At 40.1% G+C, this 13,577-nt stretch overlaps 5 protein-coding genes across 11 annotated transcripts; 2 read left to right on the top strand and 3 right to left on the bottom strand.

Moving 5' to 3' along the window:
* The first annotated feature begins 297 nt into the window (after nt 1-297).
* Nucleotides 298-2,797, top strand: LOC129600165 (interleukin enhancer-binding factor 2-like). The gene is made up of 9 exons (XM_055498589.1): nt 298-514; nt 679-882; nt 1,056-1,164; nt 1,235-1,300; nt 1,367-1,501; nt 1,596-1,674; nt 1,774-1,861; nt 1,945-2,006; nt 2,389-2,797. The coding sequence occupies exons 1-9, from the start codon at nt 488-490 to the stop codon at nt 2,564-2,566; spliced, it is 948 nt and encodes a 315-aa protein (XP_055354564.1). The 5' UTR covers nt 298-487; the 3' UTR covers nt 2,567-2,797.
* Nucleotides 2,798-2,844: 47 nt separating this feature from the next.
* On the bottom strand, nt 2,845-4,483 carry LOC129600166 (probable pterin-4-alpha-carbinolamine dehydratase). 3 transcript variants are annotated; one of them, XM_055498591.1, is made up of 4 exons: nt 4,317-4,482; nt 4,055-4,194; nt 3,702-3,812; nt 2,845-3,289 (listed from the first exon to the last, which is right to left on the bottom strand). In XM_055498591.1, exons 2-4 carry the CDS (start codon nt 4,055-4,057, stop codon nt 3,083-3,085), a joined length of 321 nt encoding a protein of 106 aa, XP_055354566.1. In that variant the 5' UTR covers nt 4,058-4,194; nt 4,317-4,482; the 3' UTR covers nt 2,845-3,082. The 3 variants fall into 3 exon arrangements, with proteins under 3 accessions (XP_055354566.1, XP_055354567.1, XP_055354565.1); XM_055498592.1 differs by having other exon boundaries at nt 4,055-4,162; XM_055498590.1 differs by having other exon boundaries at nt 4,055-4,483.
* A 465-nt stretch (nt 4,484-4,948) lies between these two features.
* LOC129600202 (uncharacterized) lies at nt 4,949-6,793 on the bottom strand. Its single transcript, XM_055498643.1, has 4 exons — nt 6,301-6,793; nt 6,137-6,195; nt 5,792-5,854; nt 4,949-5,501 (listed from the first exon to the last, which is right to left on the bottom strand). The coding sequence occupies exons 1-4, from the start codon at nt 6,461-6,463 to the stop codon at nt 5,154-5,156; spliced, it is 633 nt and encodes a 210-aa protein (XP_055354618.1). The 5' UTR covers nt 6,464-6,793; the 3' UTR covers nt 4,949-5,153.
* A 110-nt stretch (nt 6,794-6,903) lies between these two features.
* Nucleotides 6,904-9,573, top strand: LOC129600200 (SURP and G-patch domain-containing protein 1-like). Of its 4 annotated transcripts, none has more exons than XM_055498640.1 (9): nt 6,904-7,085; nt 7,235-7,525; nt 7,614-7,681; nt 7,939-8,077; nt 8,196-8,409; nt 8,465-8,597; nt 8,663-8,909; nt 9,015-9,141; nt 9,216-9,573. In XM_055498640.1, the coding sequence occupies exons 2-9, from the start codon at nt 7,365-7,367 to the stop codon at nt 9,240-9,242; spliced, it is 1,116 nt and encodes a 371-aa protein (XP_055354615.1). In that variant the 5' UTR covers nt 6,904-7,085; nt 7,235-7,364; the 3' UTR covers nt 9,243-9,573. The 4 variants fall into 4 exon arrangements, with proteins under 4 accessions (XP_055354615.1, XP_055354616.1, XP_055354614.1 ...); XM_055498641.1 differs by having other exon boundaries at nt 6,904-7,183; nt 7,284-7,525; XM_055498639.1 differs by having other exon boundaries at nt 6,904-7,183.
* LOC129600199 (apoptosis-inducing factor 1, mitochondrial-like) lies at nt 9,430-13,554 on the bottom strand. 2 transcript variants are annotated; one of them, XM_055498636.1, is made up of 16 exons: nt 13,265-13,554; nt 12,928-13,181; nt 12,688-12,862; nt 12,197-12,339; nt 12,011-12,138; nt 11,760-11,935; nt 11,614-11,690; nt 11,212-11,320; nt 11,047-11,154; nt 10,896-10,987; nt 10,665-10,805; nt 10,454-10,522; nt 10,302-10,375; nt 10,112-10,229; nt 9,883-10,026; nt 9,430-9,808 (listed from the first exon to the last, which is right to left on the bottom strand). In XM_055498636.1, the coding sequence occupies exons 1-16, from the start codon at nt 13,335-13,337 to the stop codon at nt 9,659-9,661; spliced, it is 2,031 nt and encodes a 676-aa protein (XP_055354611.1). In that variant the 5' UTR covers nt 13,338-13,554; the 3' UTR covers nt 9,430-9,658. The 2 variants fall into 2 exon arrangements, with proteins under 2 accessions (XP_055354611.1, XP_055354612.1); XM_055498637.1 differs by having other exon boundaries at nt 10,896-10,984.
* Nucleotides 13,555-13,577: the final 23 nt, after the last annotated feature.

The raw sequence follows: 13,577 nt of genomic DNA, 5'->3' as shown, positions 1-13,577 counted from the left end.
AGCGTTGGGTAAAAACTGCTTTCAGAGTTTTTTCGTGCCCGTGTTATCTGTCGTGAAAAAAACTTATGTATAAACGGTTTTGATCTTCCCAGTCATGAGTAATTACTTTGATGAGGTTTTATTAAGTATACGAGTATATTTCATCTTTTAACTTTTAAGTAATCAAATTCGAAAACAGCAAATACACAAAAGGAAAAACCCACCGCTTCGGGAGGCGATTACCGCTCTGCTTAACAAGTGCGTGCTTTGTTGGTGTGTTATCATTACTGACAGTACATATGGATTTCGATTTCGGAAAAGGCGAAAAGCATTTTCGAAGTTTTGCAAATGGAATTAATTACAAGGCACTCCCGAAGTTTTCTGCCATTTGCTTTCGTTTGTGAGCTTCGATCAGGATTCAGAACGGTACTGATATCTATATATAGAATCGGCTCAGAGCGCTTATTATTCTGTTTTTACTCTTCTTGGCACTAAATTGGTCGCGGAAATGTTCCCTGCATGTGACTTGTACCAGGTAAGTCTTACGATCTGCGAATCAGTAAGCTGTAAGAACACCGTAAGTTAGGTCTAGTCGTTCAGGTTAATTTTACGATGTACCGCAAAAATGCGCGACGAAGAAAGGCATGCGATATCAGTCAGAGCATGAGCAGAAACCTCCATCGCTTTGCGCATTTGCAGATCTCGCCGTCGGAATATCAGCGGCTAACCGTCGAGCAGAAGCCCGACTCGTCGGAGGCCTTCAAATCCGCTGTTTTTCAGCGCTTGTTTGCCATCACCGTGCCTGCACGCTCCAAAGACGCCGTGATCGGATTGGTTTCCAAATTGCAAACCGTCCTCGAGGGAATTATCCTGCAGGGAGCCAGTGGCATGTTCACTGCTTGCGTAAGTGGGATATTGGTTTTTCACAGCAGTGTGTAAATTTCAGCCGTAGCAAATTAAAAGTGCAATACTGCGTCATTTCGACAACATGTAAATATTTGAAATAATTGCAGTATCGATTTGTTTTCGCTTTGAAAATTGGTTTCACAGTAAACATTACATTGTGTATGTTTTAGATCGTGGACGAAGTGAAATTAGTAGGACAGTATCAAAAAGACACAACGATTACCGGTCCGAGAGAATTATATGCGGAAATTGTTATTCGATTGAAAACTTCTCCTTCAGGTAATTTGAATTTTTGTTTTTTCATTACACCGTGATGCGTCGATACATAACACATTCTGTCTTTTTTTAGTTGTCACCCTGCGATTACTTGGGGAGAAAATCGTCGGGGATTTGATGCAAAGTTTTCCAAGCGAAAGTAAAAATGATGCCTTGATTCCGAAGTTTAATAATTTTAATCTGCAGTACTGTGGTGCCGTTTTAGAGTTTGGTTGGGCCATGGATGGATATATTCTGGAAGTTTCATCGTCTCTAGCCAGTGTGAAAATTCATGTCACCGCTGAATCTGCAGGCCAAAACACACCCGTACCGGATACAGATCAGCCGGATCCCGATCTAGGTACTTTTGCACTCGCGGGCTTTTTGGTGGTGTTAAGTTGTTAACAGTCACTGGATATTTATGACTTATGGAAATTGGTCATTTTTCCTAACAGTTCCTGCGGATGTTCTTGAAGCAAGCGCCAGACTTGTGGAGGAAGCGGCTTGGTTTGCGAATAATGCGTCAGCTTCCAAGTTAGTTACCAAATCTGGAAATACAGTTTTGTGTTAGTAATTTGCTGCTGAGGTTTTTCTGTGTTCCAGTTGCAATTTCCGTTTCATTTTCTCTTGTAGCATTAAAGGGTTGGTTCGGTTGTTAACGGATCTCAGGGAGCGACATACTTCGTTCAGTATCTTTACTGATTCCGCTCTTGATCTTTTGGTATGTAACAAATGTTGAAGCGCCAGATAACTTCCATTCTGTTGCGTACAGTCGTTGCTGATTGTTCTGCGTCTGTTTTGTAGGCCCATTTATGTGTAACGGCACTGGTGGAGGGAAGTACTTTGTCCATAGAGTCAGCTTTTCGGTGAGCTTTTGCGTTGGGTCCCCGTCATGTAAATAGTAGGAAACTGCACCGCTGTTGGCTGGCACTAAAAGATCGAAGCGAAGCGGCAAACCAAATTTAATAAAGTTTATTCAATAAACTGTTTACTGAGCTTTCTTTTTAGTGGTTGCTTACAAATTGTTTATTTTTTTTCAAATTTCCCAGTTTGTTTTATTATTTTTTGTGTTCAGTAAATATAAATCATAGATTTATTTCTTATTATTAATGCATGAAAGAGGCATCGAAAAGTCCCGTTTTCTTAAACACAGAGGACCTTCGCTACGCTTTAGTGGATTATGCTTAGATGTGCAATATTTCTGTAAATCTTTTCTTCCTTAGCGTTAGTATTTGGCATGCATTTTAGGCGATTTCTTGAGTTGCTGTCGATGGGAATATTAATGCGAGACGCCTGGCCCACCACCGAACTGTTTCTGTACAAGAATGTTCCGGTGGAACAGCGCGTGGCAGCTTCGCGAACGGCTTCCGAACTTCTGTGTCAGATTAGTATGGGGGATTTCCGAGCAGTTCTGGCCACGCATTGACTGAGTAATGCGTAAGATCTACCAAATTTGTTTTGTTTTTGTTTCAACTTCGTTGGAAATATTCGGGCGCTCGTAATCGTCAGTCTAGCTAGCCTCGCTTTTTGGTTAGCCTCAGAAATGGAAACTATATTTTGCAATATTATTTTGTATATTTTTATAACTTTTTGTTATTTATAAAGACAAATGTCAAGTGCAGTGGGATAAAAGGTATTACAAAATAGAAGAGATCTATTCAGCGTTTACTGATTTCCAATCATTAATTCCAGAAAATGCATTCATTTAGCATTAATAAATACAAATATATTTCGTTTTACTTTCTACGTCAAGACTGTGATGAAAGTTCGCAGAGGAATTTGGTTAAAACGGTAAAATGCTCCTCGGCATCGAAGCAACGAAAAAGCATTTTGTGTCACACAGAACTGCAAGAAAACTGAAAGAACTGCGACTAATACACATTCCAGGTACCATGAATGATGGTCATTTTAGCCCCATGGGAATCAATAAAATTTCTGGACATCAAACAGCTTTTTTTGCCGCTTCCTCGACGAAAGTGGCCAGTTTGACATCCCGCTGCGAGAGCCCATTAACATCATGGCTACTGAGGGTGATTTTCACCTTATTATAAACATTGAACCATTCCGGATGATGGTCCATTTTCTCAGCTAACAGTGCCACACGCGTCATAAATCCAAAGGCCTCGTTGAAGTCTTTGAACTGGAATTCCTGCAAACATAGCCAAATTTTTATGTTTCCCCTGTACGATATCGAATGCAATCCATACCATATCAACTGGCATAATTGCACAAAATATTATCAGTGCACAACAGTTTTCGCGATGCTGCTTACAGGGTGCAAACACCAAAAGTAATCGTTCCAGTGTTAACAAACAAGTTAGTTGAAGTTACTACAGTAGCTTGTGCAGTACTTCATACTCTTATGAACTGATTGTTGGTAAATTGATAACGATCACGCAAAGGCAGCAGCAAATCATAGAGAACAAACCCAAAAGTATAACTGAAACAGTCTCAGTACATAATTATATATGTATTGCAAACGCGGAAAGAAAAACTGCAGTTATTCAATTTTACAAGAATTCTGTAGTTGAACAGAATTACAAAATAAATTATAAACCCACCTTATGAATAGCGTCTCTCCCTTCCACCATGGTCCAGCCCGCATTCTGCAAGGGCTGAAGGTGTTGGCTGCGATCTTCGCTGCTCAGTTTTGGAAACTTGCTAGCAAGAGACTGCAAGAAAAGATGCCGCGTTATTACTCACTAACTAATTTACTGTTCATGGTGTTTACAGTTTACCTTAACAAACATTATCAGAATATGAAAGGGAAACAGTACAGCACGCATACGACATAACAAACAAGTGTCTTAGAAAACGATGTAGGATGTACGTAAACGTATGTACGTAATTTAAAAAATCATCAATAGCCCCCGTCTACCCTCCGAATAGGTGCACCAGCAACTCATAAACTCACCATTTTGGGTTTCAGAGAAGAAAACTTGGAAGAGCTCTTAGAGAATGATAAAGTTTGAATGGGCTGAAGTGGCGCAGTAGTCACCGTTGATTGCTTCTGTGTGCCACTCTGCAAGAGGCAGCGGTTTAAGGCATGGCTGTCTGCAAAAGATATTGTCGAGAAATGCTTTCCTGATCCTTTTATCGCTACAGATAATCGATAGTTCAACTTCATAATCATAGCTGATCGCGACAAGTTTCCACGACGGCCACTGTGGTCGTACCTTTGCACCATAACAAATAACACAGACTACGGGCAAGTGAGTCTCTTTTTAGCGCAAAGGATTTTCATATTCTATAATATAATAAAGTTTAAAATGCGAGGTCTGTGGTACGGGTACTTCCGATAAAATTGAAATTAAACAAAAGAAAAACTCGAAAGCCCGCAACAACTCAGTCTCTAAACAAATTGTGTGAAAATTTCTTTGGTACAGAACACTACTCCACTTAGCCCGAGCACCTCCGGGGTAGTAGGACTTCAAACAAGTGAATAAGCCAGCCACCATTGGGAAGGCAGCAACGAGCTCCAAGATGCCGGAAAAAGACTTGCTTTAAATTTTAAAACAAGGTAGTATTGTACACTAACAGTAAGTACAGTAACTTAAATTTCTAGTTGTTTTTCTTACTGCATTTTGGCGTTTATTATAATCACTTTTCAAAGACAATAAAACATAATTTTTTTTGCTCTTAATCCCAAGTAAGATTCGTACCAACTTGTTTTTGACAGCTGCAACCTGCATATGCAAAAATTACGTCATGTTAATTACATATTAGTTAATAGCTACTAGACTGAATCCAGGAGAATGGCCGCGAAATATATTTGTCAACCCAGAAAGGAAACGTCAACACACACACATTCCGCTGCCGAAATTTCATTTTCAGTCAAAGTTTTCAGTTTGCAAGTTGTCGACAACGATGTGTACAACAACAAAGAGATTCAACTGATACTTAACTGAATTTTTTTTCATGCAAACAAAAACGGTCGAGCACCAACAAATAATAAAATGTGGCTACAAAATAATAACAGACAAAAAAGAATGACAAATAACCTGAACACAGTCCTACTGGGTTTGAGGAAGGCTCAAATGCTGAACCACTGCGGCTAATAGTGCTTCTATACCAGTCAGCTTAGTTTCCAACCCTTTGATTTTAGCTTTCACATCAGAGAGGTCCTTCCTTAATCCAGATATTTCCGTCTCCATCCGATTCTCACCGATCTGCATAGACACTTTCATCAGATTCCACGCGGCTGTTACCCAGGAGCGCAGATGATCCTGGTCACCATCCTGCTGCCAAGACACAGTGGCAGATGCCAGGGCTGTGTTAAGTTCTTCCTCCTGTGCTAACAGATCCCGTATTCGCCCTCGTTTCTGAACTGCACGAGAAGTACTCTTCGCGGTTGACCCTTTCTGTAACGGATACACAATCATCAGCATTACTGCAGTAAAATTTTGGTTTGTTTAAGCTACACCTCACTAAGTCCACCCAACCGATAAAAATTAATTTTAGTGTTTAACTGATCTCAGTAATTCCTAGGAAAAATTTAACTTTTAAATTTTAAAAGAGCATACACAGACCAAATCAAAAAGCGGTACGTTTGGCATCAAAGTAATACCGAAAGTATCTCGTATGGGCATGGCATATAAAATTGTATATCAAGCGATTCAAGTTATATACATCTTAATGAATAATGACTAACCGTATTTGATTCCGAAGCGCCATTACTTGCAGGTGTCGAAAATTTCCCGCTTTTATCCGTGCGCTAGAAAATTAACAAGGTGGCAAAGTGGTCGCACGAATGTCTAACTTGTAAGACATTCTGGGTTTCGAAACATGATAATTTATATACATTATACAGCGAACAAATTTAACTTCACAACTTTGCAATAAGTGCTTATTTTGCTTTCATGGTTCGGTATCAAGAAAAAATACCAAAGATACCCATATTTAATATTCACATCTATCTATATAGATATATACATATATGTATATACTGTAATATATAAAACATACACAGAAAAGTGAAAGCTTTGAAACACCGTACTTCCGTTAATTTCTTTGGCTTCCTTCCAGCTCCGTTCAAACGTTTGCGATTCGACTGACCTGTAATAAACTGCATAGCATCAGCTGCGATCAAAAAATGAACAACGTTATTCTCAATAACAATAAGTACACTGTACACCGTATGTCCCGTCTGTCCGTACTTACCTCCTTGATCAACGGAAACCCGAAGTATTTCTTCTTGTTTAATCCATGAACGAACCGACTTACGATCAACATTATACGTTGTCGCAGCTTTGTGGATACTCGTAAGCTTCGCAAATTCCACAACTGTAATTTTTTCTGCTAAAGAAAACGTATGACGCGACATTGTACGTAATAAACGAACAAGCTTGTGCGGAGAGCACCTAGTCAAAATTAATCATAAATCATAAATGCAAACAGTTGGACATGGCTGATTCGGGCTGAATGAACTTCAAATGTTTTCAAGTACATACAACACTACAGATAATGTATAACTGTAGTGCTTCCGAAATATTAAGAAACAAAAGTTACAAAACACAAATTTTTATTTGTTATAATAGTAACAATAAGTCAATAACGACAAGTATGTAATAAGTATAATTTGAACTCGTAGTAATATTACCGTTCAAGGTTAAGCGTGGTAACAAAATTACAAAATTAATAAAAATACAGGCACAGTAAGCTGACTACTAAGCTAACCCACGGGGATCCAGTTCTCGTAGTGGCAAATGGGGCAACTGTTTATGAATTATCAGTAATAATAACAATCGAAAGTAAGTTTAGTTATTTACTATTTAGTAACAAAAGAAGAATCGTATTGTTTACGCGTTTAATTTCTACAGAAAATTAAGAATAGTAGTTTTATTTTGATGTGAATTATTTTGGTTTTGAAAACGAACCAGTAGGAGTGTTATGGATACGTAATAGCATGGTTTTCTGTTTGCCAGCAGTCACAGCTGATGCGTGCGGTGGGGTCGCAGTAGGCTCAGTATACGTTATTTGTGTCTTGTCGAAGGCCTCGCATCAGTACACAATTTATTTTGTTCTGTTACTTCAGATTTAAACTGTGAGTCGCGAATCCGTCTTATCCATGGAATAGTCATTTTTAGCTTTGCAGATCCCGGACATCCGCTGATCGTTTTGTCTACATTTTTTTTTCTGGATAGGACGTAAACTGGTTAGCCTGGACCCTGGTTAGGCATTTGGAATCCCCTCATTCCCTTGAATACCACGCTGGTCCACGCACCATGAGCCAGTCTATTCGCGACCTCCTGTTGGCCAAAAAGCTGGAAATCGAAGCCAAACTGGCTGCGGCAGGCACTAGCACTGCTGCTGCCTCGGTTTCAGGAGTCGCATCGGGATCAATTGCTCCAGCTGCAGGTGCCTCGTGTCCTGACAGAACAGATAGGTTTGTTAATTTTGTAAATTGAATTAAGAAGTTCCATGCTTATCATTTATCGGATTTGCAATGTTGTCTCTCTTGTCTAACAACATAGACTAGGAGGTTTTTCACAACAAGGAAATGACAGTAGCTCTGAGCGCCGTTCACCGCCAAACAGAAAAGGTGAGATACGGAAAGCAAATGTTTGGTAAATTTCCAGTTGCTTTTTGAATTTTGTAAAGCTTACTTTGGTTTGATGCGTTTATAATTTTATTTTTTTGTTTTAGTCGCCTTCTTTTTAATTTTTACTTCTGTCATTGTTCGGTATCTACAAGTAATAAATTAAAAGTCTGAAGTTTTATTTAAAATAGTGATGTTTATCGATGGTCGTAGAGTGACGACCTAGCCTCGCAATAACCTTTTTCGTGCTTTTTTTATAGAAGTTTCGCAAATGCCAAACCCAAATTCCTGCGTTTTATCGGAAAATCGACGCCGGATTATCGACACTTTGGCCCAGCAGTTCGTCCTTCAGGGAAGCTTCCCTCCGTCGACCGACCGTACTGAGACTGAACTGTCCGAGTACGTTGCAGTTAGACACGCCATTTGCTTATTTGGCGGTTTCCGCTGATCTTAAAAAGACTTGCAAAATACAGTCAGTGTCGATTGTTCTCTGACGGAATCCCTGTCGAGCATGCAGGTTCCTTCAGCAGCCCAGCAATGTTGACTCACTTGAATACCAGTACTATCAGCAGCGTCTGGCTGAATTGCGTGCACAGTCGTCCACTTCGACGCAGAAAACCAAAAAGCGCGTCAGTCGCTGGGGTCCTTCCAGTGAAGAAGTTCCGACAGCGACAGCGGATGTCAAACCAGTACCGTGTCCATTAAGCGACGAGCAGCTCCATCAGATTCAGGTTATCATTTTGTTGGAACCATTTAATTTCGCTTTGGCCAGCTTCCGTTTTGCAGTTAGCGCATTTGAAGCAGCAGCTGGCGTCGAAAGATAGCATGCTTAAAACGAAGAAAGTCGTTTTGGAAGATGGGTTAGGCGTGCCATCGCAGGAACATGTTACGCGTGCAGCGGAGATGGCAAAGACCAAGGGTGAATGATTGTCAGATCTTTTTTGCTTTTAAGATTGCTCAAATTTCTTTTTAATCCTATTGTAGAACTAGCCGAACAGCGGACAAAACCTCTGCATGAGGGAAAGCATCATTTGCAGGATTTCTTACCCAAAGAGGAACTGGCCAAATTTCAACAGAAATTGTCGAAAGAAGGAGCAGCCGATGTTGGACAATATGAAGAAAACAAATTGACGGAGGACAATGTCGGCTTTCAGATGTTGAAAAAGTTTGGATGGACTGAAGGACAAGGTCTAGGGGCTAGCAGTAGCGGAATAGCTGCCCCTATTTCCAGGTAACCAAATTTATAGAGATTTTCTGAATAATTCAGATTTTGATTGAAAAAGTTTTTACGATTATCGATTATGTGTATAACTGTTAATGTTGTCCCTTGCGACAGTACTACTTCAATGGAACGTGCTGGATTGGGTGTGAAACGACCAGATGAGCCATCAGAAGAGGACGATGAATTTAGTTTGTACCGGAAGCGCATGATGCTGGCGTATAAGTATCGGCCTAATCCCCTGGTAAATGCATTTTATGATTGTGAAATTTTGGTACAACATCGCTGAAACAGTGCTGGCTTATGTTTGTGTTGTAGAACAATCCACGTCGGCCATACTACTGAAATCATTTGCGGAGTCTAAAACCTGTTTCGAATGAAACGACTGGAGCTGCAAAAGACTACCTTGATCAACACTCTCTGCAAGTTGTAGTTTGTACATTTAAGTACTAATATTTTCTCGGAGATAACATTACAGAACAGATTTATGATGCTGCTTTACTTATCGGAACATGATAATCGAGAATGAATTCGTATTTTGTTTATTACAAGTAAAAACTCGCACTTTTACGAAAGTGGATGATGGCAAGAGCACTGGTGGTACGACTTATGTGTGAATGTTGCAAGAACAGTAAGAAGTAAGAACCCAACAAATAAAACAAACGTAAACATCCATTAAAATATCAAACAGCTCCTCAAAACAACATACATCACCTTCATCCCCATTTGCTGAGCCTTTCCAAACCAAATAAAACCTATCCTTACTCTTTTTTCTTATTGTCTTTACTTTTATCACCAGCCTCCTTTTCTTTGTTTTTATCGCTGTTCTCTTTGGCATTTTTTTCCTCGTGCAGGTCGAACAATTTTGCTAAATCACTCAAATCATCAAACGTTTTTTGCTCTTTGATCACCTAAACAAAAATTCCAATAACTGTGATTGTGCAGCGGAGTTGCATAAAGAAATTTATTTAAAAACTCGACTCACCTTTCGAGCTACTGACACATGATCGAACAGATTCCATAGCAAAACTCCAACGATAATCTTGTCCTTAAGGTAAAAAATCACACCCTTGGAATACTCTTCATTTTGACCAGGCATTTGCAAAGGTCGATACGAAGAAGATTTAGCCTAGGGGAAATGAAACAATGTAAGTGTGCCAATTACACCTCTTTCCTTAAATGCCAAACCAAAACACCAAAATCAGTGCACTGACATTATCGCCTTCGGCTTCCATTGCTACCGGCTGATTCTGTGCAAAGACTGCTACAGTGTCTAACGAAGAATCCACTAAGCCAACTGCCTCAAATCCGATTTCAGGGCCCAAATCCGACCTAATTAATAAAACAGAGATTTTTTGTGAGTGCAAAAACACCACGTTTTCGCATTCAAATTCGTTTTCGTACCAAAACATGGACTGGTGCCAAAAAGAATTTTTCTTGCCCACCATATTTTCTCCAGCTACTCGCCCGGTTGCAATCTACAACAAAAGAGAGTGATTTATTACGGGCCATTTTAGGACACCACCTTTTTAATTAGGGCAAATAACTGCACTTACTGCGTGATCATGATGTTCCATTCTCCTTCTACCAAGAGTAACGTCAAAAAAGCTTGCAACGTCTCCCGCCTGTAGAAGCAAGGCTAATTAGCGCTGATGTGCTATGTTCGCTGTCGCTAATTCTTGGACACAACACATCTTACAATTACAAACACACATTTTACAATTACACACACAAAACCGCGGGAACTTAAAAACGCAGAGTACGTACCACCCAAATGTTCTCACATGCCGCCAATTCAGCATTCACTTTGTAACCGCCCAGGACTTCATCAACTTCTAAACCGGCCGAAGACGCGAACTGTGTATTTGGCGAAAGGCCAACGGCGACAACGACATGATCGGCGGATATCTGTAAATGTATCAGAGTTGCAAGATTCGTAGTCGAATACCACTCCGCAGCTGCTGATTGTATCCGTGAAGCCAGAATTCGAGATATTACCTCTTGACCATCATTCATTTGCATTACAACCTGTCCGTTGGAGTACTTAGCACTAACAACGAATTTTTCCGCATAAACCTTCACTTTTTCTACTGCGAAAAAACACCAGGTCACATATTCTGCGATACCGCGTTTCTTCCGAAACACATACCATTCTGCATCTTTCGCGTGGTCCAATCACTCAAGTATTCTGGGAGTACGCGGGCCAAAACGCCTTTTTCAGGAAAAATCTGATGGACTTCCAACCCGGTACTTTTTCCTTCACAGACAAAATCTGTTTATCAACCATCGTTGCTACAAAGAGAAATTACCCTACCTCGATGAGCCAGTGCACATGCTAGTTCGCTTCCAAGGAATCCACCGCCAATTATCACAACTTTCTTGACCTTTTTCGTTGCTGCGTCCAACTTTTTGAAATCTTCGATCTGCATTCAATTTAAGCGGCTTACAATAAAATTTTAAAGATTTCTAAATCCTACAAAAGAAAGTTAAACCAACAATCTGGAGTGTGGCAAAAACTACATTCTAGAAGATCATGCAAAGAAAATTAAGAAACGTACTAAATTTTTCGAACGGTTTTTTAAGCCAGAATAGCAATAAACCATATGTTACGCATTAGACAGAAATAAAACAAACAACTATTATTATAACATTTACACAACAGCCAGCCACATTTACACTAAGGTCTAAAGCGCTTGAAATGACCAAACAGACTCACATCACGATAAATTGTGATATTGTTCGCAACATCTGGACCGGCTTTCTCAAGGCATGGCAATGATCGCGGAGTTCCACCTATCAATAATTCAAAATATTTATCTTTTCACCACAATGCAACATCATTAACGGTTTAAACATACGGACCCGTAGCGAGAAGCAACCGATCGTAATAAATATCCCATCCATTCTTCAACGAAACCTTTTGCGATTTCGGATCCAAAGATGTCACTGTCATGTTTCGCAAAACAGCAACTCCACCATTTTCCGTGAATGGAAGCATTTTGGGATCGACGTAAAATTCCTCGTGCTCAAAAAACACACTATCCGTAAACGTTAACAGAAAGGTTAAAAGAATTAGAAGAACTTTTTCCAGATAAAATGGGCGAACAATTTACCTTCTTTCCTTTCCATGCATTGGTTTAAATCGCAAATCTTTTCGGTGTGCATCATCAGTAAAATAGAGTTCTTTCGACAAAGGAGGTCGCATGTACGGGTAATACGGTTCATTGGAGATAACTAAAACCTTTAAAAGGAACACCATCCAGCGTGTAATTATTTTTAATCATATAAATAACAATTACCGCAGCTGTTGGCTCGTTCGCCCTTATGGAACGAAATGCTGAAAACGCTGCCGTTCCTCCTCCAACGATCAGGTACGGTACATGATTTGGTATTTCTGGAATTTTGCTCGGATCGACTTTGGTCACCAATTTCGGTTTCTCGGCTGTGTAAAGAACGAACAGGTAAATATCCAGCAAGAAACAATGTCAAGAAATTAAAAGTAAGTACTCATCCTTAACAAAATCTGAAAACCGCTCACAATGTTATCGCACAAGGGCTGAATTTACAGTCCGTGTCTCTACTAAAAAATTACCGAAAACGCCTTATATAACAAAATGCTTGCTAAAAATAACGACATCTCAAGTTCCAGCTTTGTATTAATTATGTTAAAAAGACAGTTCTATCTGGAAAGCACTAACTGTTTACTATCGCAACCTTAATGTTTGCAAAGCTGCTTGACGTAAAAAATAATCCAAAGACAATGGAACAAGCATTTTGGCTTCAGACTGACCTGCCGGCTGTTGTGCGCGCGCTGATGTTTGTAATTGGTCGACCGTCTCCGTCGGACTCATAAACTCTCGAAGGATATTAGGCTCCAACACAGGACTTTTAAAAGCCGGAGGATTTTTCATGTACTTATACGGGCCAAATACTTTCTCAAAATTCAACGGATCTTTGTACCACAACTACAAAAAAACCATAACTTTTTAAAATATGTAAGACCATCGGAATCGGAATTTAGCAAGCATACGTAGAAAACCGTTCCGCCGAAAAACAACAGTCCCAGTCCCATTTGTAAGTTTCCTAAGCGCTGTCGTCGATTAAAATCCTCTTGCCAGGATCCTTTGGGAATGGGGAAATCATTGAGGTTAGCCTTTCTGAGCGGACCACCCGCCGCTGGTGGTACATTGTCCCACGGATCGTCATAATCTTTTTTGGCAGGCGCGTTCTTATCGTGACTGTCGTGTTGATGGCTGCTCGCCAGCCGAGCAGGAACAATTCGGCCTATTAAGGATTACAACAAAAATGCAGCCTAGCGAACACTCTGCATTCGTCGCTCACTAAGGCTTTCGAGACTCGAATCTTACTCGGACAAGTGAAAATTCTGGGGAATCTGGAAATCTGGTGCAGCCATAACACGTTTCCAATCGGCAACTTCATGGCGAGCTAGCAAGAATTACAGTAACACCGAAACAAGTTCACCGGTCTCCAGTTGCGTACTGCAAAATTGTCGAGCAGAAAACGGACCAGATTCAGGACCATGCGCCAGGAAAGTGTAAGCAGTATGCAAAACAAGTTAGGTTGAAAATTAGCTCCAGTCTTGGACGAAAATTTTTATGAAGGAAAAAATTTGACTTGTTGACATCCGGAATATACGTAGCAGGGATTGTGCCGAAGATC

The sequence above is a fragment of the Paramacrobiotus metropolitanus genome, unplaced genomic scaffold (assembly GCF_019649055.1).
Source record: "Paramacrobiotus metropolitanus isolate TYO unplaced genomic scaffold, Prichtersi_v1.0 Parri_scaffold0000166, whole genome shotgun sequence".
Lineage (NCBI taxonomy): Eukaryota > Metazoa > Tardigrada > Eutardigrada > Parachela > Macrobiotidae > Paramacrobiotus > Paramacrobiotus metropolitanus.
The sequence above is the reverse complement of the archived record's forward strand: the minus strand, read 5'-3'. Positions and strand labels throughout refer to the sequence as shown.